This window comes from Heteronotia binoei, chromosome 15, assembly GCF_032191835.1.
Source record: "Heteronotia binoei isolate CCM8104 ecotype False Entrance Well chromosome 15, APGP_CSIRO_Hbin_v1, whole genome shotgun sequence".
Classification (NCBI taxonomy): Eukaryota; Metazoa; Chordata; class Lepidosauria; order Squamata; family Gekkonidae; genus Heteronotia; species Heteronotia binoei.
Window position 1 is genome coordinate 47,258,317 of NC_083237.1, and position 24,837 is coordinate 47,283,153.

Genomic DNA, 24,837 nt, shown 5'->3' on the forward strand with positions numbered 1-24,837 from the left:
ACACTGTAGATCGTAAGTAGTTACCATTGAGTGACCATAGAAATATAATAGGATTTTAAAAAAAAATTACAACCCGTTATTTTTCTTCAACAATTTTTGTAATCTCTACAGTTCAGGTGTTAAATTAGATAGATAGAACAGTGACTTTTCTGCACTCTTCACAATAAAAAAAATTTCAAATGGTTGAATCATTTTCTTTTTTTTCTGCAGAACAACCCTGTGAGGTAGGTTAGTCCGTTGTCCTAAAAATCTCATATTCCAATAAGAAATAAAATCCATTTTTGTACAAACCTACTGGTTGGCTTTGAGTCCATCATATATCTCAGTGCACCAAAGAGACTGGTGGGTTGCCAGAGGCTGCCAGGATCCCAGAACTTCATTATGGGGTTGCAGCACAGCCCTAAATCAACAGCTTTAGTATCTGACGAAGGGAACTGACTCTTAAATGCTTAAACCCTGAAAATTTTGTTGGGACCATAAGCCAGCTGGCCTCAGAGGGTGTAACTCTGTTTAGGATGGCACTGCTAAGGAGAGCTGTTTAGGATTGCATTGCTAATGAAATAATGGTTGGGAGCATCAAATGCCATAGAAAATGTTAAAACGAATGCATCAACATTGCCGCCCTAAGTCCATTTTCCTGGGAGTAATCCCCATCGAAGAGACAGGAGTAGCATTCTGAGGATACCTCCGCTTAGAACGGCAGTTTTCCACGGGATACAGGACCTGTCTCCAAGAAGAGACCCTAAAACCATCCTGCGAAGAAGAGTTCTGCGGAATTCGAAAGCTTGCTCTTTTGTGCTCGGAAGTCCTAACGACAAAAAAAGGTATATTTTAAAATTTATCCCCCTTCCCCCCTAAGACCACGCGATCCTCGCCCACAAGCGGTCCCGATAACCCCTTTTTGCCCGATTGCACTTGGGGGGAGGAGTCGGGGGGGCGAATCCGGCGGCATTTCGCTCCCAGAGACGCGCGCAAAGGCCGGCCGACACGAGGAACGGCTTGGGTTACATTGTTTTCGTCCCGATTTTTTAATAATTCATCGTCCGGCCGAGCGAGAGCCGGCGGGTGGGCGGCGCGGCTTCCCCTCCCCTCGTCGCAATCGGGTTGACGAGTTCAGCGAGTCCCCCCGCCCGCCCCGCGCCCGCTCTGTTGTATGCCGGGAGGGGAAGCGAGCAGCGAGAGGAAGAACGTGTCCCTGCCCCTTTCGCTTCCTTTCCTGGCACACCAGAAAGAGGCGAGGGCGAGGAGAGAACCCGGTCGCTTTTAAGACCCAGCGGGATTTTCTCTCTTTCTCTCTTCCCCCCCCTCTGATTCCCCCCCCCCTTTCCTCCTCTTTTTTTTTTTTTGCAAAGCTTGTGCCGTTTGCAGAACCGCTGGCGCTCTCTCTCCATCATCGAGGCTGCAAAAAAACGAGGCGCGGGGAGGAAAAGAGGAGGAGGAATAGGATTGCACGCTAGGCGGATCGCAGCCCGCCGCGCCGGAGTGGGGCCTTGGGCGCACCGCAGCCCCTCCGAAGGGCTCTGTCTGACCGTCGGGTAAGCGCCGCGGACCCCCCCTGGCCTCGCCTCCAACGCCCCCGCCGGCCACATTCTCTCCCCCCCCCCCATCGGACACAATGCAAGGCGCCCTGGCCTCCCTCGCGATGTGAGTCCGTTGCCGAGGAGGGGCCGGGGTGGGGGGACACCCGGCGGGCGAAAGAGGGGCATCGGTGGGGGGAGGAGGCTATGTGGTGTCCGCGACGCCCCAAGATCTGCTGAACCATGATGAAGACCGAGCCCCATTCCAGTCCCGGCGGCGGCAACGGCAGCGGCTTAAGGAGTGCCTCCCCTCACCGGAACGCCTATGAAGCCGGCATCCAAGCCTTGAAAGCCCCCAAGGATGCCCTGGGCGACCCCGACGGCGAGGAGGCCAGGAAGGCCGCCCGCAACAAGAAGTATGGCTCCAACGTCCACCGGATCAAGAACATGTTCCTGCAGATGGGCACCCCAGGGGGCGAGGGGCCGCTGGAGCTGGCCAAGATGAAGGAGAAGCCCGTCCGCTTGTCCTTGCCCCGGGCCAGCAGCCTGAACGAGAACGTGGACCACAGTGCCTTGCTCAAGCTGGGCACCAGCGTCTCCGAGCGGGTCAGCCGCTTCGACTCCAAGCCGGACAAGCCCGTCTCCAAGCTCCAGGAGACCCGCAAGATCTTCGAGAGGAGCCTCCAGGAGAAGGAGACCACCAACAAGCTGCTCTTGAGGAAGGAGCGGGCTGGCTTCCAGGACCGCAAGCTGGACGTGGTGGTCCGCTTCAATGGCAGCACCGAGTCCCTGGATAAGTTGGACACTGAGGCTGTCTCGCCCACTGTCAGCCAGCTCAGCGCTGTCTTTGAGAAGGCCGACCTGAGGAACAATCTCCACAAGGCCCCTGGCAAAGTCGGGCCCCTCAACTCCAAGATCATCCCCAAAAGGTCCAGGGTTTTCCTTCAGGCTCCGGAAGGGGCCAAAGCGGAAGGGCGGGCCAGCGATGGGCCTATTCTCCAGGTAAGGGGCAGGCTGCCCGAAGCCGACAAAACCCAGAACAAACTTCCTGCTGGCGGGCCAGTGGCCCTCAAACTGGGTGACAAGGACAGTAACTCAGGCCTGCGTCCCCAGAAGGTCCAAGAGGTCCGGAAGATAAAGCCCGTGGAAGTGGAGGAGAGCGGAGACTCGGAGCAAGAATTTGAGGCGGCTGAGGTGGCGGTGGCAGCAGCTGAGGAGCACAGCAAGGTCTCCAAAGGCTCTGACACCGCCAGGGCTGAAGTGATCCAGGCCGAGGTCACAGTGCATGCAGCTTTGGAAAATGGCGGACAAGCTGGGGAGAGACACCTAGAGACTCCAGGCTCATTGGCAGACACATACTGTGAGGTCAAGGCTGAAGGACCTGAGGAGAATGATTTGGGTGATGAGTCTAAGAAAGAGGACTTCTCTGAGGCTGACTTGGTGGACATTAGTGCCTACAGTGGGCTGGGGGAGGACTCGGGAGGGAGTGGGCTGGATGAAGACGAGGATGCCGATGGACTGTATGCGCCGGAATCCAGCTGTGTGGAGATCCCAGGGCTGTCAGAAGAGGAGGAGCCTGCCCCCAACCGCAAGATCCACTTCAGCACGGCCCCCATCCAGGTAGGCCTTCGGGTGTAATGTCACTTAGCAGCGTTGACAGCTGGGCCTTGAGAGAAACGGTTATACGTAGAGGTTGGGCTGAACTGCCCAAGAGAAATGTCATATTTTCCATACAAAAGGGAGACCTCAAAGTCAGATCCACTCTTGAATCTTCCAACTTTGACCTGTTTCTCAGAAACAGCCGCTGAAGGGGTAAAATTGTGTCTGGACTGTGCCACTTCAGGTGGGAATTCACAAGAGGGAATATTTCTCCCTACCAACAGATTTCACAGCACGGAGATCCCTAAATCGTGGAGAAAGATTCTAACATAGTCTTCGCGACGTTAGTTTTCCACGTATGGAGTTTATTTTTTAATGAAAGAACATTCAGTCATGGCAAGCCTGTACCTATGTTCTGAAATGGTACAGTCCAGGCACAGGTTTACCATCTCATCTGCTGTCGGTGAGAACTAGGCCTATCCTGCTAGAGAGGTATCTTCTTCTGTCCCCTCCACAGTAGGATTTCCTGTTTAGGCCTTGATTTTGCAAGGCCTGTGACAGATTACTGCCTGCACTCACGAGGCCTAGACAAAATGACAGGAAGGGAGCTCGTTTTTGTTTTGTCTGCATTTCAGTTTTTTCTCTCTGCATGCATGAAGATGCATCCATGGAAGAGATGAGGCAGCGTATGAGCGCTGCGTAACTCTCCCACCCTAAAAGCTGGGGGGGTGGGGGTGGCAGGAGGCTGGCTTTTGACAAGACTGGGCTTTTCATTGAGGCTTGGGAATTGAAACCGTGAATCAAAGGAAATGAGACTGGTATATCTGAAAGGAGAGCCACCAATGTCATAGCGGACCGTGCCAGTGTTTCGAGGCCCTTTCCCTGCTTCCTTTTTGATTCCTAGTGCAAAATCCAGGAGAGAAAAGACAGAAAAGGGTGGGGTTGCAAGGGACCGTCCCCCCACCTGACGATCTGGCAGCAGGAGAGATGCTGAGGTGGCTAGATTTGGTCAAAAAGAGAGAGAGAGAGGCCGTTCTCCATCCTTGTCTTTTTTCCTTATCCTGAAAGGCGTTGCTTTTACGAAACACTGGAGGCAAGGGAGGGATTATTAATGAATCCTTTTTACAGCTGGCTGCTGGTAGTAAAGGGAATAGCACATCTGATGTGAATCTCGGTTTCCAGCACAGCCGTACCACGTCGGCTGGAAAGGGGGGAAAAAAAATAGGCATCTACAACACAAATTAGGGAGAGAGGCTCGGTCGCCATCTGTTCTTCACCAGCCCTTCCCCCTACCTTCTGCCCTAGCCAAGCAGACTGTCCACCTTTCTGCCCCCACCCCCTACACCTTGCAAGGAACAGAGACACCCTGGATGCAGTGCCCAAGAGTTAGTAGCGAAAAGCCAGTTGCCAAGAGGACGGCAGATCTAAAAAGCTCCCTGTCTTCTGCAGGTGAAAAGGCAGTCAAGAAGAGAAAGGAATTGGCCTTAGAGGAGAGCTGGCGAGGGGCTCTGGGTTCCTAGATGTCCAAGGAAATTCATGATCACCCAGTTAAATCTGCCCATGGCAATTAAATTCTACCCATAGCAGCTCGCGTTGTCCATCGATCCCCTTCTAGCTTGTGTTCTGTAGTAGCAAGAATGTTGGGTGTTTAGCCTAGGGAGAGGACAGGAGATCCAGTCCTCACTTTGACTCAAAGCTTAACATAAGAACATAAGAGAAGCCATGTTGGATCAGGCCAACGGCCCATCCAGTCCAACACTCTGTGTCACACAGTGGCAAAAAAATTTATATATACACACACACTGTGGCTAATAGCCACTGATGGACCTCTGCTCCATATTTTTATCTAAACCCCTCTTGAAGGTGGCTATACTTGTGGCCGCCACCACCTCCTGTGGCAGTGAATTCCACATGTTAATCACCCTTTGGGTGAAGTACTTCCTTTTATCCGTTTTAACCTGTCTGCTCAGCAATTTCATCGAATGCCCACGAGTTCTCGTATTGTGAGAAAGGGAGAAAAGTACTTCTTTCTCTACTTTCTCCATCCCATGCATTATCTTGTAAACCTCTATCATGTCACCCCGCAGTCGACGTTTCTCCAAGCTAAAGAGTCCCAAGCGTTTCAACCTTTCTTCATAGGGAAAGTGCTCCAGCTTGCCTTGTTAAATAGGACTTACCACTCTTTTTTGACCTAGCCTACCTTGCAGGGTTGTTCTGAGGATTAAGGAGAGGGGGCACGTTCTGAGCTCCAGGGAGGAAGGGCCTGGATACCAATGTAATCTATAAATAAAGAGATTACAATGTGGGTTAGTGTGCCGCGAAGCAGATGGTGGGAGGCAGTGAGGTGCCCCAGGCCAAAGGTCACATTTCCTTGACCTTCTGGCACACTTCCATCATCCTAGTAAACAATCTCAGATGCCCCAGGGGGAGAGGCCACATCCCTCATTCTCCAACCCCAGCAGGGCTGTCGTAATGTGCATAGATTCCCGGGAGCCATCCTCCCCCCTCCCCCCCCCCACCATACAGGGCTCACAACACATTTCTGTACTCATTTCAGTAAATCATTCTGACTTGCAATTTGCAGGCCGAAGGGTCAGATTTTTAAGAGCCAGCGATTATTTAAAACCACGCGTACACGTATGCACAGTCTTGCTAGGCACAGCCGCCGCATGCGTGGACTGCAATTTGCATGCGTGCATTTCGGCTTCTGGGTAGCGATGGCGGAGTTGGGAAGCAGGCAGCTTGTTCAGTTTGGCTTTGTCTGTAGGCATTTTGGGGTGGGGGGAGAAAAAGCAGATAGCTGGACCCTGGGTGACGTCTCGGGCGTGGAGGGCTGCCAGAGTTAAGTGGCGGGATGCTGAGAGGTGGGCGCACGCTTCCTTTCAGAGAGATCAGGTGGGTGTTGTGCCAAGCAGAAGGCACAGCATGTGCCGTATTCGAGGGGAAACTGCCATAAATCACGGATTGGATCCTACCAGCTTTTCTGCTCATCCTATCCCCTATTCTTTGCATCTTCCTCCCATGAAGCATTTGTCCATGCGGGATCTATGGTCCTTTTCATGGTTCCAAGGGGACCTTTCTTCCTTTCACCAATAGAAAAGCAGACGGGATCCAATCCTGTATTTTGTTTGCGTGACTCTGATAGTTGGGCTGGATTTGCCTTCCTCTGAGAAGCCAGGGCTTTTTTTGTAGCAAGAGCTCCTTTGCATATTAAGGCCACACACCCCTGATGCAGCCAATCCTTCTGGAGCTTTCAGAAGGCCCTGGACTAAGAGCCCTCTAAGCCCTTGGAGGATTGGCTACATCAGGGGTTTGTAGCCTGATATGCAAAGGAGTTCCTCCTACAAAAAAAGCCATCACTTGGCTAATTTGCCGGAGCTTCCCGGCATTATCAGACCTGCTGGCACTGGGTTCACCCTTCCTCACCAGATGTAGGTTAATCTGTCAGGCTGGGAGAGTGTGTGCTGGCTTCTGGAGGACCTTACCCTGGAACGAGGACCTTCTGCTTCCAGCCTCTATGATTCTAGAACTCCCTTTCCTCCATCCTTTCCCCAAACTCTTGCTATTGTTGGATTACAACTGATGCCAGGTGCTGGACCACATCCCACACCAAACTGGAAGTGCAACAGAGATTACAGGACAAGGCTATCTCCAGTAATGCACAGCTCCTGTACATCTCCTGCCATGGGTGAAATGTGCAGAGCATTGAATACAGTCCCAGAAGCCAAAGCCTAAGTCTGGCTGAAAGAACGATGCCTTGTTTGTCTTCTTTCTTTGTCCAAGAGCTAGCCGTCCTGACCTGGGTGACCCAGGTTAACCTGATATCATCAGATCTCAGAACCTAAGCAGGGTCAACCTTGGCTAGTATTTGAATGGGATGCCAGGGTCATAACATAGAGGCAAGCAATGGCAAACCACCGCTGAATGTCTCTTGCCTTGAAAACCCTATGGGGTCACTATAAGTCAGGTGTCACTGGCATAGAAGGTGATGGCTTCAAGAGGATTGGATAAGCATATGGAGCAGAGGTCCATCAGTGGCTATTAGCCACAGGGTATAGATGGAACTCTCTGTCTGGGGCAGGTGATGCTCTGTATTCTTGGTGCTTGGGGGGGCACAGTGGGAGGGCTTCTAGTGTCCTGGCCCCACTGGTGGGCCTCCTGATGGCACTTGGTTCTTTGGCCACTGTGTGACAGAGTATTGAACTGGATGGGCCACTGGCCTGATCCAACATGGTTTGTCTTATGTGACATGATGGCAAAAACAAAAAGAGTTTTCCATGGTGAAAGCCCCAGGCATCCCTTAGAAGCCATGGGGGTAATGAAGCATTTAGAGTTCTGCACTAGGATGTGGGAGACCCAGTTTTGAATCCTGGCTCATGCCATGGAAGCTTCCTGGGTGTGACCTTTGGCTAGCCACTCTCTCTTAGCCCAACCTACTTTACAAGGTTGTTGTTGAGTATAAAATGGAGAGGATCAGAACTGGGGTATGCCGCTCAGATCTCCCTGAAGGAAGACTGGGATAAAATGGGTAATCCATGGAGAGAGATGGAAAGGATGAAGTCCTCATTAGATGGGGCTCACACATGCACACACAAAAGCAGTTGCACAAAATTAATGTCTGATTTCTAAAAAATCAGCACAAAAAAAAGTCTAATTTCTGAAATAAGAGGCGTTGGATTCCAGATTTGTTAGAAACTTCTGATCTTTGGTACCAGATTTGTGACTGCAATTGATTAAAAACAGGGAAGACACACATTATGTATTTATTTACTAAACTCATAGTCTGCCTCTCCCCCTGAGACTCAGGGTGGATGAGACTGTAAACTAATGCTATCAGCAGGATGAGACATCTGGTAAACCATGTAATAGAAAGGTAAAGGTAGTCCCCTGTGCAAGCACTGAGTTGTTACCGACTCATGGGGTGATGTCACAGCATGACGTTTCTTTGGCAGACTTTTTGTTATGGGGTGGTTTGCCATTGCCTTCCCCAGTCAGAGCCAGTTTGGTGTAGTGGTTAAGTGTGCGGACTCTTATCTGAGAGAACCAGGTTTGATTCCCCACGCCTCCACTTGCAGCTGCTGGAATGGCTTTGGGTCAGTCATAGCCATCACAAAGCTTGTCCTTGAAAGGGCAGCTTCTGGGAGAGCTCTCTCAGCCCCACCTACCTCACAGAGGTGGGGGGAGAAGATATAGGAGATTGTAAGCCACTCCGAGGCTGATTCAGAGAGAAGTAAAAAACGGGTAAAGGTAGTCCCCTGTGCAAGCACCAGCCATTTTCAACTCTGGGGTGACGTTGCTTTTTCAATGTTTTCACGGCAGACTTTTTTACGGGGTGGTTTGGCATTGCCTTCCCCAGTCATCTACGCTTTCCCCCCAACAAGCTGGGTACTCATTTTACCGACCTCGGAAGGATGGAAGGCTGAGTCAACCTCGAGCCAGCTACCTGAACCAGCTTCTGCTGGGATCGAACTCAGGTCATGAGCAGAGGACTCTGCAGTACTGCAGCTTTACCACTCTGGTGGGGTATAATTCTTCTTCTTCTTCTTCTTCTTCTTCTTCTTCTTCTTCTTCTTCTTCTTCTTCTTCTTCTTCTTCTTCTTCTTCTTCTTCTTCTTCTTCTTCTTCTTCTTCTTCCTCTTCCTCTTCCTCTTCTTCTTCCTCTTCCTCTTCCTCTTCCTTCACCACCAGCAAGCTGAATACTCATTTTACCAACCTCAAAATAATAGGACTAGGATTACAGAATGTTTAGTTAAGCTGGCTTTCTCTATGGGTCTCTGGTACAGATGGGCTGTGTTCCCTGTGATCGTTTGCATACTTTGAAGGCAGTCCACATACGGACCCTTCACTGACAACAGGACCCTCAGGCAGTTCCGGTTGAAAAATGTTAGGAAGCAGGAAGCACAGTGCAGTATGACTGTCATGGACAACACCGGCTCTCTGGCCACGTGTCAGTGAGGAGGGAGGTTAATATACCTCCAAGGGGTGTGATGCTCGTGCCAGAAGTACCCCACAAAAAGCGTGAAAGTGGTAGAGGCCTGTCAGCTAGGGCTGTCATACAGTAACTTTTTAAAAAATGGTTTATGGCAGGGGTCTCCAACCCCCAGTCTGTGGATGGGTTCTGGTCCATAGCCTGTTAGCAACTGGGCCGCGGAGTGAGGCAGAGCTGCCCCGCCACCCCTTTTGCTGAAAGAGGCAGCACAGCCTTGCTCCAAAGCACCACCACTTTCATTCTCCTAGGTCCTGGGCAGGCAGAAGGGGCATTGAGGCCGACCTTCGCCCACCCCTCATTTAAAGATCCCCATAGGTAGGGATGGGGCGGGGGGGGCAACCTGGGGTGGCAAAAGCCCCAACGTACCACCCCCACTGGTGTGTAGAAAAACTGTCTTCCACAAAACCGGTCCCTGGTGCAAAAAAGACTGGGAGCCACTGGTTTAAGGGACAGGTTAGAGCAAGGGTTGCCAACCTCTAGGTGGGGGCTGAAGACCTCCTGGAATTGTAACAGATCTCCAGACTACATAAATAACTTATTTATCAATTATTTATTCATTTACAACATGCATAAGATGGATTGCACAGCGGTATACCCTAACAAAATCCCTCCCACCCCTAAACCCCACTTTCTCAGTCTCCGCCTTCAAATCTCCAGGTATTTCTGAAGCCACAGTTGGAAACCCAAGTTAGAGTTTGCTGTTGGAAGGAAATATGGCTTCTGCATTTCGTTGACAGCATGATATTTCACGTCTAATAGTTTCTGCCTCAGTCGCAAAAATTTTGTGCAACAGCCTATAAAATCCGTCAGTTGCTTTCGTTATTTGGGGTTTATGTAAATAACTACTATATTACTGTCTATTTATATCATCGCCTATTTTTAATTCTGGCTTTTCTCCCCATTAATAGCTTTGTAGTATTTTATCTATGCTGGTCTTTGATCATACAATAAATTAAACTAAACCTAATAGTTTCTGTTTCAGCCACTATGGGGATGTGGAGTATTCCTAAAGCAATAGAATGCCGAGGCCAAGAATTGCTTCAAAGTTAAATAAGTTCAAGACCCATCAGTATGGTGGAAGATGTGTCCACGATCAGCACTTATCCAGCTGAATTCTGTTGAGTTCAGTTGCCTGGGCTGATTTGTACCTGCAGAAATGTCACATTCATTTTCTGCTACAAGAGAAACTGCCTGGTGTTTTGAGATGCAAAGTGAAAGAACAAACTATCTTTAAATTCTTGTTGCTGCAGCCTTGAGTGTAAAAAGAGGAAGTCAGCTTGTGAGCAGAGTGAGTGAGACAGACAGACAGACAGAGATCTACACAATGATGTACCTTTAAGTCAACACCATTGGTCAATTACATACAGGGTGTTTTTTTTTAACAAATGCATAGGAATGCAGTTCCAACTGGCTTGTCACCAGGGGGTGTGGCCTACTATGCAAATGAGTTCCTCCTGGGCATTTTCTACCCGAAAAGCACTGTGCAAAACAATGATGATGTCAGGGGTGTGGCCTAATAAGCAAATGAGTTCCTGCTGGGCTTTCCCTGCAAAATTTATTTATTTACCTTAGATTTATATCCCGCCCACTCTGCAAGCAGACTAACAGTCATGTTAAAAACAACAATTTCAGTTACAATTTTTAAAATGATAAAACTTGAACAAATAACTATTTAAACTAAATATTTGTTGCTATACAAAAATTTTAACATAGGAGGATCAGATTGTATTGATGTCTAGGATTGCCAAGAAGAAGACTGCAGATTTATAACCCGCCCTTCTTTCTGATTCAGAGTGGCTTACAATCTTCTATATCTTCTCCCCTCACAACAGTCCCCCTGTGAGTTGGGTGGGGCTGAGAGGGCTCTCACAGCAGCTGCCCTTTCAAGGACAACTCCTATGAGAGCAGTGGTTGACCCAAGGCCATTCCATCAGGTGCAAGTGGAGGAGTAGGAAATCAAACCCGGTTCTCCTAGATAAGAGTCTGGACACTTAACCACCACATCAAACTGGCTCTCCACTTGTACCTATTGTACCTGAGATTTTCTCCTCCCAAATGGCTAGAATGGCCAGGAAAACCATAGTTTTCCCAGGAACGCCTAGAGCAGCCCGCATGTGCACCACCATTTTGATGTCACTTCCGGGTGATGTCATCATGCCGGCGATGCATGGGGAGGTTCTCCCTGCTGGCCCAATGTGGGCTGGCGGGTTAGGAACCTCCGGGGCAGGGGATTCCCCACCCGGACCGGGGGCTTGGCAGCCCTATTGATGTCATAATTCTTCTGTTTATCTGTTAGTGGTCCTTCTGAAGGGGTGGAGAGAGTCACTGCAGTACAAGTCATATAAGCCTGGAAGAAACACACATTTTTTTACATAAACCCCAAATAACGAAAGGATTTTATAGGCTGTCGCACAAAAAAGCCCTGATTACATACATAAGTGCCATCAAGTCACAGCTGACTTGTGGCAGCCCCAACAAGGGAGCTTTCAAGACAAGTGAGAAGCAGAGGTAGTTCACCATTGCCTTCATCTGCAGAGTCTGCCTCGGTGGTCCTCCTTCTAAGTACCAACCCTTCTTAGCATCTGAACTCTGACAAGATCAGGCTATACTGTACCATTCCACAGCCCACTGATCAATTAGGGGAGCAAATTTTAATATGTGATTAAAGCCCCAGTTGAAGAAGGTGCTGATTACATCCATCCTCATCCCAAAATGTCACAAGATCTTATCATGAAGATCCTGATTGGCTCTTTGGATTGCTGAAACTACAGAACAGAAGGTGTTTTTTTTAAAAAAAAAAATGCTGACAGGAAGTGCTTGAGCAGAGTTTCAAATGAAACTCTAGGATAAACAGATAAAGTCAGTCATTGGCAGAGCATTCTACAAGATAGGAGGAAGGTTATTTGCATTTCTTCTGGACCTGAATGAATTGTACTGCAGTGACTCTGTCCACCCCTTCACTCCTAATTGGCATGCAGAATATCTGGGGGTGGGGGTGGGTGGGAATGACATAGAATCAGTGTCATATAGTGGTTAGAGCCCTGGGCACAGTCTGAAATGGTCCATCTTGGATCATACTATAATCATTCATATTTACGAGGACTCATTAAAGATACTCTGCCTTGAGTGAAAAAGGACAGAACAATCTCCAGACCAGGCAGGCTCTTCAAACGTGTCATGTATATTGAGGTTTTGACCAGCATGGTGTAGTGCTTAAAGGTGGCAGACTCTAATCTAATTCCCAGCTCCTCCACATGAAGCTGCTGGGTGATCTTGGGCCAGTCAGAACTCTCTCAGTCCCATCTGTCTTAGAAGGGGCTTGCTGTCGAGAGAGAAATGGAAGGTGATTGTAAGCCGCTTTGAGACTCCTTGAGATAAAGAAAAGTGGGGTATAAATATTGGGTTTTTTGGTTAATATAGCAGAGCTTTGTCCAGCCATAGAAGCATGATCTTGAGTGCAGTAAATAAGTCTCCCAAGAAGTATATTGTAAAAAAGGCAAACTTACATTTATACAAGTCGATCCAGTTCACATTCAGGTTGCAGTCAAAATAATAGAAGAAATTCTAATTTAAAGAGTATTTTCCCTATGGCCAGCTTGTCTGGCAGGGCATCATATGTGTGGAAGTCTAAGCACATTATCTGTACAGGAGAGACCTGCAGGCATGTGTCTTCATGGAAGGCCATGGGATGATAGACTAGAGGGCAAAGGGAGAGAGAGAGAGGAGGGGTCCAAGGGCAACTCCCAGGTTAAGACAAAGAGAGGAATCCCATTCAAGGAGACAACACATGTACGCCCTTAGAGTGATGTAGTGCCCCCCAATGTCCAGGCATGCTGAGTCACTCACTCCAACAATAAAAACCCACTCTTCTTTATTTACATTATATTTATTTAGATATTTAAACTCCACTTTTCTCTTCAATAGGAACCCAGAGCAGCTTACAACATGTTGGCTGTGATCACACGCACTAAATAATGCACTTTCAGTCTTCTTTCACTGCACTTTCCCACTGGATTTTCCCAGTTCACACAGTAAAATCCAGTTGGAAAGTACATTGAACGTGCATTATTTAGTGTGTGTGTGATCGCAGCCAACAGGTCTCAAAGGCCCAGTTGTACCTGACAGGGTAGCAGAACAGTACCAAAAAAAAAAAGATCACATAGTCTAGTGGTGGTGACAGGCATAAAACAAGGGGGGCAAGATCAAAATTGGAGGCTTACAGCCCAAAAGACATTCTTATAGAGGGCGTAAGATTGTGGATGATCTGCCCTCAAAGGAGCCTATCTCGGCAACCCATGAGCAGTGACTTATGCAGCATTCCAACAGGTAGCCTCTTTAGCGAATGAGCCAATGATACCCAGCGAGAAATGGAGCTGAATTATCTGCCTCATCCCATGGAGGCTGAGAGGAAGATCAGTGAACCATGCAGAGTTGCAGCAGGCAGCCTCCTTTGGGGGCATCAACTAGGAACTCATAGGAGCCTTTAATGATTTAATTAGCCATCTTTTCATTCAGCCCATTGGCTGTTCTTTACATGCACACAGGGTGAGAAACTTCTACTTCACCAGTTTCAGGTGTATAGATGTGTCAGGCTGGAATAGGAGAGCAAGTTTTGAGTCCAGTAGTTCCTTAATGACCAACAACATTTTCAGGGTATAAGCTTTTGAGAGTCAGAGCTTCCTGCATCAGATGTCAATGGGAGTTTTACCTCTTAAAATCCTATTGGACTTTAAGGTGCTACCGGATTCAAATCTTGCTCTTTTGCTTTCCTGCTTTGCGATCAGCTACGTGGCTTGGTGCTGAACTTAAAAAGAGCACTCAGCCAAACAGAGAAGTTGTTCATCTGCTGGCTTGAATTGTCAGTTTTTTATCTGTGGACAGAGGGGGAGAAAAAGAGGAAGGGATCACGGGGCAGATGTAAGCATTGCAAGATGTGGGGGATACCACTAAGGGAGGCAAATCTACCCAGAACAGCATGTAAAGCAGAATGCAGAAAGAGGGACTTGTATGTACTCTGAAAATTGCTTGCAAGCCATGGGGTCCACTGTTAGTAATCATGGGATAATACCTCCCCCACAAGTTCGTTCCAAACTCTATTTCTTTTTCTATTCCAACATGGGTTAAGCTTCAAACAAAGATTTTTTTTCCCCCTGCATGGCTGGATTTCTAGTCATGTCCTCTTTTCCTTTTGTCTTCCTTTGAATAGCAGACCACTCCTCAACCCACCATGCTTGGTGTCATGGTTAAGAGCAGAGAATTCTATTCTGGGAGAACTGGGTTTGTTTCTCCTCCTCCACATACAGCCAGCTGGGTGTGACCTTCTGTCAGAGCTGTTCTCTCAAAAGCAGTTCTTGAAAGAGCTCTCTCTGTCCCACCTTCCTCATGGAGTGTCTGTGGTGGGGAGAGGAGGGGAAAGGAGTTTAAGCCACTCTGAGACTTTGAGTGAAGCGCAGGGTATAAATCCAATCTCCTCCACCTCCTCCTCCATGTGTCTGTATAAAGGATCTGTCTTCCTGTGTATCCAGCCTTATAAAAATGTAGGATTTCTGGTGTGTTTTGATGGTAAGGACATCCTGTTTCTCTGTGTACCCCCAAACTTGGGGATCCTGAACTATGGTGGGCAGACTACTGGGTCAGATAAGCCCGTATTTTTTTATACTTTTGGACAGAATTGCATAAAGATGCAAGGTAAGGATCTGTAAGAGCATATGGCTGAAACACCCTGTGGTTCCTTGTCCTGTAGACTAGGGGTGGCCAATGGTAGTGCTCCAGATGTTTTTTGCCTACAACTCCCATCAGCCCCAGCCAGCATGGCCAATGGCTGGGGCTGATGGGAGTTGTAGGCAAAAAAACATCTGGAGAGCTACCATTGGCCACTCCTGCTATAGACAGTCTGGTTCTCTTAGGATAGCAACTGAGGGAGAAGACTTAGCTAGTGGTCACCCAGAGTGCAGATTTGAACCTGGGACTCCCAGATCCTAGTCCAGCTCTCTAAACTATGCATGCTGATGCTTTGTTAGTCCTGGATCCTTTTGCTGAACAAGACAGAATGTTTCCATCTGTAAATGAACTCGGGGACAACAGTGCCTGTTTCTGGGCCTCTGACAGGCCACTCTCAGGGGCAGAGTGCAGACTTTGGCATGTGTGATCATTTCATAGTGTGACCATAGCAGGGTGGGGTGCGTTCATATGGACAAAATGCTCATTCTGCCATCCTGGCAGACAAGCGAGGATACCCGCTGCCTGTCAGTAGATGCTTGTTTGTCATTTTTATTCAGACATCTAGCCCCATGTCTTTGGAAGGGTGATGAGATGCTATTTCAAAATAGCAGTTATCATCTAAATATCACCCCCACCCCCACCCAGCTTTTCCCAACACAGAGACTCCTTTAACTTCCCTCTCTCTCCCCAAAGAAATGCCTTTTGACACGCTCAAGCTAGGGCTCTGGCAGATCTCCAGGAGAACAGAATTCCAGAAATCTAGAGCTGCTTTCAAGAATGCAGTGACAGACTTCTTGTCTTCCAACATGTGGCATAAACACCATTGGTATTTGCCTCTGAGCACATCAGGGCAACATGCGCTGAAAGACGGAAACGGGCGTACAAGCGATTATCTACCTGGATGCGCGTTTTGAAGTTGCATCCTTTCTTGCTCTGCCTTGCCGCTTAAGGTAGGAAAATTCTTCTGTTGCTTAAGCTTCTTTTTAAAAGAGAAAGATCGACAACCCAAACAGTAGACTGTGGAGAGCTGGAAGACTGAGGGACAGTCTGAACAGACTTTCTTGAGGTGTGCGGGACCTATTTTAAACTGTCCTTCCCCTTTTTTCAGTTGTGTGTGTGAAGGTGTGAAGGCTGGAGATGCCTAGTCTGCTCTCCCCACTTCGCAAGCAGCTGATGTAAAGAATACAGCACAGTGCTATGCGGGTTGGCTTGCACGTCTTGCCTCGTTTCTGTCCAGCCTGCACCTGCAGAGTAAACTCCCATGGTGCTCTGCTACATTGACATGACTGCCAGTTCTGATTGCTAGAAAACTATTGCTGTTCATACCTGATGACCAGATGTTATATAGCACCCTGGTCTTTAAATAATAGAGGAAGGCAGGGCTTTTTTTTTTTTGTAGAAAAAGTCCTGCAGGAGCTCATTTGCATGTTAGGCCATATCTCCTGACGTCACCGTTGTTTCACGCAGGGCTTTTTTTTTTTTGCAGAAAAAGCCCAGCAGGAACTCATTTGCCTATTAGGCCACACCCCCTGGCACCAAGCCAGCCGGAACTGCGTTCCTGTGTGTTCCTGCTCAAAAGAAGCCCTGGAGAGAGGTCTGGAAGCAGCATAAAACTTGCACTCAGGAGCTTTTGCTCACTACGAATTTAGGAGGGATGAGCCAGTGCTTGGTTCTTGTGGCCCTTTCTTATGTGTCCAGGGGAATGCTGATTGGATCACCACTTTGGGGTTAGGAAGGGATTTTCCTCCAGGACAGACTGGCCCAGGGATGCTGGAGGATTTTTGCCTTCCTTTGAGCATAGAGCAGCAGGGGTCACTGGAGGGACATGGGGGAGAGGTAACTGTGAATTTCCTGCATTGTGCAGTGGGGCAGACAAGATGGGGTGTCTTCCAGCTCTGTGTTTCCATGTAAATGAAAAACATAAACAAAAAACCCGCACCCTCAACCAGAGCATAGTATCCACTTGCATTAAGCCTCTCTTACAGTAGCCTCACTTGACAATCACAGAGAAAAGTGGGCTTCTCCCCATTTTTGACAGAATAAAAGGAGATGTACGTGAGGAGAACGGATGTCGCCTTCGCTCTCTGTTTCCTGCCCCCTCCTAGGAGTCCTAGCATTGTTTGTCTCAGACCAACTGTTGTGAGGACTGAACTCAGCAGGAAGACAAACCACCTGGTGGGAAGGAGCGTGGGGAGGTCAGAGAAACAGGCAAGAGGTGGGCTCACCTTTCTGTTGGTCATAACAGCCAATTCTTTGAAATCTTCTAGGGCAGTGGTTCTGAACCTTTTTGGCACCAGGTACTGGTTTTGTGGAAGACAATTTTTCTGCGGACCGGTGTGTGTGTGTGGGGTGTTGCTGGGTTTTCTACCACTTGAGGCTGCCTCTACGCTCACGCCCCATCCTTGCTCCCACCAGGGTCTTTAAATGAGGGATAGATGAAGGTTGATGCCACCCTGCCCCTTCCACCTGCCCGGGATCCAGGCAGATGAAAGAGGTGGTGCTTCTGAGCGAGGCCATGCTGTGTCTTTCGTCCGCCTGGGTCCCGGGTGAATGGAAGGGGCAGTGGGGCTGCTCTGTCTCGCTCCAAGGTGCAAGGTCACATTGCCTCTTTCATCCACCTGGGTCCCGGGCAAGTGAAAGGGGCGGTGCGGTGCCTCTGCCTCTCTCCACGGCCCTGTTGCTAACAGGCCATGGGCCAGTACCGGTCCACGGCCTGGGAGTTGGGCACCCCTGTTCTAGGGGACCGATGATGGCAGAGTTGCACCTGGTGTGTGTGTGTGGGGCTCCTGCACACAGGCCTTCGTGGTGGCCACCCCAAATCTTTGGAACTCCCTGCCCCATGAATTCCACCAGTTCCTGCAGTACTGTTGCAGGCAGTTGAGAACTTGTTACTTTTTTTTTTTAAGTCTTTTAAAATTAACATCTGTTCTGGTTTTAGAGTTAGCATATGTGTGGTTTTTTTCATTCACATCTTTAGAATTTTACCCATGTGATTGTATTGCACTGAATGTAAGTCGCTTGGGGCAGTTCTCGAATTGGAAAGGTGGGAGACAGCTAGCCTGAAATTTAAAAAAAAAAGTAGCTCTCTGTGCTTTGCTCTCTCTTTCCTTGTGATTGGGGTAGAACCATGTGCCACTGTCGCATCTAGTTCTGTTCTTACAACAGCATTGTGCACATCATAAGGGGAAGTGGATAGGTGAGAATGAGGGTTGGTTTCTAGGAGACAGAATTCCCAAGGTGTGTGATGCAGGAAACCCAGACCAATGTGTGAACGATGCTCGAGCATTAGGTTACTTGCGTGTTCTCCTCTCTTTGTGAACATACTGTTTGCTGTAGGAGCTCCGCCCCCCCCCTTTCGCCGTCAAGTCGCAAATGACTTATGGCGACCCCAGAGGGTTTTCGAGGCAAGAGACATTCAGACATGTTTTGTCATTGCCTGCCTCTGCACTGGTATTCCTTGGTGGTCTCCCATCCAAGTACCAACTTAGGCAGATCCTGCTAAGCTTCCAAAAACTGATGAGATCAGGCTAGCCTGGACTGTCCAGATCTGGGCTGGCCCTGTCCTGCACACACATGCATCCTGCCCCCACATTATTACCCTGGACAGAAATGGTGCGGAGAAGGAACTGTTTGGCCCTTTTCAGAAGACCATGCAGTCACATGCTCTTTTGCAGCGGATCAAATAAATCCCCCTTCTTGCCCAGACTGTTTGTTTGGGGTAACGACATGGAGGGGTGGGGGCTGGAGTTCCTTCTGTCCTGCATCATGTCCCTGATCCAGAGAGGGAACAGCGTCTGTGGGGAGAGGGAACATGCAAGTAACTGTGATGGAGTTACCCTGCGAGCTCCGTTGTGGGGGAGTCAAAGGACCGTGCCGATTGACCATCAGTGCCGAGTGCAAGCTAATAGTTGTGCAAGGCCGTGCATTGCCTGAGAAAAATTAATTACGCTGTTTGATCCTCGGTGTTTTAATATCAAACAAAGCTAAGGGAATTCAGCAGCAAAGGAAGAAAGATCGATGCAGAAGGGAGTCATTTCCATTCTTGGTGGCTGCTTTAGATTTGAGCTCTGCTGCAGAGCCGTAAAAGACAGTGATGCCGTGGAAGGAATCAGCTGAAAGGGCTACAGGGCCAGAGTAGTGTAGCGGTTAGAGTGTCAGATTAGGATCTAAGAGATCAGGGTTCAAATCCCCACGCTGCCATGGAGCGTGCTCAGAGACCTTGAGCGAGTGGCACGCTCTCAGTCTCAGCCCAACCTTCGTTGGGAGGTTATTGTGAGGACAGAACCGGAGGCAGGAGAGTCGTGCCTGCTGCTCTGAGCTCCTTGGAGGAAGGGTGGGTGGGATAAAAGCACGATAGATGTTCCGCTTCCGCTCTTGGAAAGTCGCGGCGAGTCGCTTTAGGCAGTGCTACCAGATCAGACCAGCCAGCACTCTGCGTCAGGACAAGGCAGCTCCATGTGTTCAAGGGCCCGAGACCTTTAAAGGTCAGACTAATCCAAATGTTGTTGAGTTCCGTGTCTGGAGCTTCAGATCACCTGTCCATTGTCATCATCAGCCGTGTGGGGCCCTGATTTGTTTGAGAGACACGATATAGGGAGGAGGGAAGGGCTGATATTTCCTGGCTCCGGTTTTCCTCAACACAAGACGGAGCTGCCTTATACTGAATTGCCACTAGATGAACTAGGTGATTGCCTAGGGTGCTGGCATTCTGGGGGGTACTGAATTGGACACTCCCCATGTGACTCAGGGCAGGGAGTGTGTGTGCCAGAGGTTAGCCTTGCCTAGGGTGCCAGGCAGTCTAGGGCCAGCCCTGAATCAGGGCCTTGGTCCATCAAGATCAGTATTGTCTACTCAGACTGGCAACAGCTCTCTAGAGTCTCTGGCTGGGGCCTTTTGTTTCTTCTATTCCTTGACGTAGCTGGAGATGCCCCTTCCCAACTGATGAAAGTCTTGGCAGAAACCTTGTGCGCAATTGAAAGCACGAAGCTGCCTTATTCTGAATCAGAGCATTGGCCTATCAAGGTCAGTATTGTCTCCTCAGATTGGCAGCGGCTCTCCAGGGTCTCAGGCTGGGGTCTGTCACATCATCTATCTCTTGAGCATTTTAGCTGGGGCAGTCAAAAGCCGGAAAGTCCTAAGGCAAGCATTTCTGTTTTTAGAAGGGGCCCCAGTGGAAGTGAACGTGCCACTTCTGTGTCTTGCACAGCCCCCTGTTTGTGCCAAAGGAATCATCACACCTAGCCTGCACTCCAAGGAGGATTAGCTCATAGGGTCTTCAGTGCAAAAGGCAGGGGTGGAATTCTAGTATGAGCTCCTTTGCATATTAGGCCATACACCCCTGATGTAGCCAATCCTTCAAGAGCTTACAAGGGTCTTTTTTTGTAAGCTCTTGGAGGATTGGCTGCATCAGGGGTTTGTGGCCTAATATGCAAAGGAGCTCCTGCTAGAATTCCATCCCTAACAATAGGTATTCATTTTTGCCTGCTGTCAGTCTAGAAAGGTTCTTAGCCACAATGACTACATGGATACCTCCATGTTCAGAGGCAGTGAGCCTCTAAAAGCGTGTGCTGGGAGGGGGAGCTAATGCTGCTGTGCCTTGCTTGTGGACTGCCTAGAAGTAGTGGGCTATCTAGTGCAGGAAGCAGGATGCTGGGAAAGGAGGACCTTTCCTCTGATCCAGCAGAGCTGCTCTTAGTGTTCTCTTTGTGGATCATCCTAATAGGTGATTTTTAAAGTTCCATTCAGGCTTTAGGCTAACCCATAAGGAAGAATAAAAAGGTAAAGGTAGTCCCCCTGTTAAAGCACCAGTCATTTCCAACTCTGGGGTGACGTTGCGTCATGATATTTTCACGGCAGGCTTCTTACGGGGTGGTTTGCCATTGCCTTCCCCAGTAACCCCCAGCAAGCAGGGTACTCATTTTACCAACATTGGAAGGATGGAAGGCTGAGTCAACCGTGAGCCGGCTACCTGAACCCAGCTTCCACCGGGATTGAACTCAAATTGTGAGTAGAGAGTTTGACTGCAGTACTGCAGCTTTACTACTCTGCGCCATGGGGCTCTCTATAAGGAATATCTCTAGGCATATCCAGAATGTCTTTCTCTTTTGCAAGAAGCCGTTTTAGTCCTCTCTATCCTTGTCACTAGGATTTTTGTGTGGAGGGTTTTTATACATTGTGGCATCTCCCTTTTAAACCGGCCTGTCTTTTGAGCTACTCCGGTTCCAGTAAGACGCGGAGGGGGTTGAGTAGCACAGAAAGGAATATGCATAAGTGGTCAGAATGCAATGAGATCGCGCCTCCTTGCAAAGTGAGAACTTTCCAATGCAGAATTCAGGATCACATTTTTTAAAAATGTAATTTTGGGAGGGAGCGTCACTTCAAAAATTGACGTTCGATTGCTTTAAATTGGTTGGACTTTCTCAGCTTTATAGACAGAAAGACAACCTTTACTGGCATGTCAAAAAGATATATACTACTATAAAACCAGCACAAAAAACGGACAGAATTCTCAGCTTGATTTCAGCAGGCTTCGATCAGGGAATCTCATAAGGAGCCAACTCTTAAAATATCATCAAGTACCACTGTGTGTGTTATCTATCAAATGGCATCGGGTATTTTTAAAAAAGAGCTCTGTGGCACAGAGTGGTAAAGCTGCAGTACTGCAGTCCAAGCTCTCTGCTCACGACCTGAGTTCGATCCTGGTGGAAGCTGGTCCAGGTAGCCAGCTCAAGGTTGACTCAGCCTTCCATCCTTCCGAGGTCGGTCAAATGAGTACCCAGCTTGCTGGGGGGGAAGTGTAGATGACTGGGGAAGGCAATGGCAAACCACCCCGTAAAAAGTCTGCCGTGAAAACGCTGTGATGCAATGTCACCCCAGAGTCAGAAACGACTGGTGTTTGCACAGGGGACTACCTTTACCTTTTTATTTTTAAAATACCCTTGTATGTCATCTGCTGGTGGCCATTGGAGACCTGGTGACCTTACCTATTACTCTCCTCCAGCCTTGAAATTCTGCCAAATATGATCTACCGGTGGCTTTCAGGCAGTCGTTTGAGCAGCCCTGGATTTGCTGGAAGCTTATTGGGGGATCTTCAAGGAGAAGATCAGCAATGTTCCTTGCCTGAATGACAGCTGCTCTGCCATTACTAATCCCCCTTCCTCTGCAGCGTACCCTCTCAAGGGAACGTCCATATGTGTTCTAGGACATGTTGTCAGTTCACATTGTGTGGTTTGAGTTGTTAGAGTGTTGGACTAGGTCGGGCAAGGCCCGGATTTGATTTCCCATCTGCCATGAAGCTTGCTGAGCGAGCACTCCCACCTTCTCAGCCTAAACTACCTCACAGGGTTGTTGTGGGATAAACTGGGGAAGGGGAGAACCCCATTTGCTGACTTGTGCTTGCTGGAGGAAGGGCAGGATCACAGTATGATTCACGGGAGTTACGGACCAGCGGTGGCCCTCACGAACTGAGTATGCATCTTGCCATCAATGTTCCCTCTAAGCTGCAGAGCCTTGTGAGCAAAAATTCTACTTTGTGAGCTACTGGTATTAAAGTTGTGAGCTACTGCATAAATTAGTGTGCTCTGGGGTCAGTTTTCCTGAGCTAAGACAAAAATGCGTGAGCTGGAAGCTAAAAATCTGTGAGCTAGCTCACACTAACTCAGCTTAGAGGGAACACTGCTTGCCATATGCCCCAGAATCCTCTGCAAGCTACAGGTGTTTCTTTGTCAGAGAAGTCAACATGGAAGAGGGGTTTCCTGAAACCAGCAGGTGCATAAAACCCTTGCATGTCTGCTCTCGGGACTGTGGAACAGTGAATACCACTGCGTAAGCCTTTTTCCTGGAAGCCTAGCAGTAGCACATGTCAGGAGCACACGCTTATGTTCTTGATATTTGCAGTCACCTTGTTGTGTGAACAGGGGCAGCAGGTGTATTTTGCATACATGTATGGTTTTGGCCCCGTGACACAGAGTGGTAAACTGTAGTACTGCAGTCCAAGCTGTGCTCATGACCTGAGTTCAATCCTGGCAGAAGCTGGGTTCGGGTAGCCGGCTCATGGTTGACTCAGCCTTCCATCCTTCCGAGGTCAGTAAAATGAGTACCCAGCTTGCTGGGGTAGTGTAGATGTCTGGAGAAGGCAATGGCAAACCACCCCGTAAAAAAGTCTGCCCAGAAAACATTGTGATGTGATGTCACCCCATGGGTCGGTAACAGCTTGGTGCGTTCACCTTTATCTTTATGGTTTTGGTATATGTGAACCAGAACCCTGTAAAATCAAGAGGTCTCAGTTTGTGTGTAATAAGTGCATATGTGAGTACAGAATAGATGCTTTGTCTCTGTTTAGAGAGCCTGGTAACTGTGCATATTGGGAAGACCTGCACAAGGCAGATAGCCTTTTTGTGTTGTTGTTCAGTCGCACAGTTGAGTCCGACTCTTTGCGACCCCATGGACAAAGTCATGCCAGACTCTCCTGTCTTCCACCATCCTCCGAAATCTGCTGAAATTCGTGTTTGTTACATCAGTAACGCTGTCCAGCCATCTCATCTTTTGCCGTCCCCTTCTTCTTTTGCCTTGTCTTTCTCAGCATCAGGATCTCCTCCAGTGAGTGCTCCCTTCTCATTTGGTGGCCAAAGTATTTGAGCTTCAGCATCTAACTTTCCAGGGAGCAGTCTGGGTTGATTTCCCTTTAGGCCTTCTTGTACATGTGGGCAATAACCTCTGAAAAGGGCTTCAGTGGTTAGAGCATCAGACTAGAACTGGGATCAAATCCCTGCTCAGCCGTAAAGCTCAGTGGATGACCTTGGCCCACTCATTCTCTCTCAGCCTTGCCTACCTCACAGGGGTGTTGTGAGGGCAAGATGCGGGAGAGAATCCTGCATCCCAGCCAGAACTCCTTTGGAATAAGGATGCACAGATAGATTCTGGGAGGAGCTGGAGAAAAAGCAGCCACAGAGATCACATGTGTCAGTGGAGCTGCAAGGCAATCTGGGTGTTCAAAGTGGGGTGGGGGGGACCGATACAGAAGATGTATGTCACTCTGGAAGAACTTATCCTGCATTTAGTTGGTGCAAAATAGGAGCATTGTCTAACAAATTGTCAGAATTTTGGGCTGACAAAAGGAAAGCAATGGCAAACCCACCTCTGCTCATCTCTTGCCTTGGAAACCCAGTAGTCACTGTGAATCAGTTGCGACTTAATGGCACACAGTAATTATTATTATTGCTACTATTCGTAGAACCATAGAGTTGGAAGGGACTTTTGGAGTCATCTAGTCCAACCCCTGCACAATGCAGGAAATTCACAAACACCTCCCCCTACTCCCTCAGTGACCCCTGCTGCATGCCCCAGAAGACGGTAAAAAAAAAAAGTCTTGGATCCCTGGTCAAATTGCCTGGAGAAGATTGCTTCCTGCCCCCAAAGTGGCAAACAGCATTTCACTGGGCATGTATTAGTATTATAATTATTGGTAAGCTCATTTCACCTCTAGTCGACATTCCCTCCTTGGTGGTGACAGCAACAGGGATCTTGGAACTCTGCCGTGCCCCCTGCAGCAGTAGCCCCTTATGGTATTTGGGGCTGGAGGGTTTGTTAGAGTGGTGTTATTGTCTTGCCTCCAGCCCCAACACTGCTATAATCCTCCCCCACCCCCTCCCTAGAAGAGGAAACTACTTGGTGGTCTCTGTTTTCAGGCTGCTGGGCCATCTGCTCACCCTCTCTCCGGAGCATCAAGTGGACTTCGTGTGCAGAGGATGAGACAAATGGGGCAAATTGTTAGACAATGCTCCTATTTTGCACCAACTAAATGCACTCTTCCGGAGTGACACACATCTTCTGTATCGGTTCCCCCCTCCCTCTTTTGAACACCCAGACTGCCTTGCTGCTCTGATGACGCAATCCATAGATGGTAGAGATCTGTGTAGCGTTGAGATGGGAAGCCCAGGGTTCCAGGGGGTCTGGCCACAGGGGATCATACTGTGGTCCAAACCACCTCCAAGCTGACGGTGAGGATTCACA

The 24,837-nt window shown here is 48.8% G+C and overlaps 1 protein-coding gene across 1 annotated transcript in view; it reads left to right on the forward strand.

Annotated features, from left to right (window-relative positions):
• Nucleotides 1–1,720: 1,720 nt before the first annotated feature.
• The window catches only part of PPP1R9B (protein phosphatase 1 regulatory subunit 9B), a 95,947-nt gene continuing 72,830 nt past the window's right edge, over nt 1,721–24,837 (forward strand). The window contains exon 1 of the mRNA XM_060255303.1: nt 1,721–3,137. Coding sequence (XP_060111286.1) covers nt 1,761–3,137 — 1,377 coding nt within the window. The 5' untranslated portion in view covers nt 1,721–1,760. The remainder of the gene's footprint in view (nt 3,138–24,837) is intronic.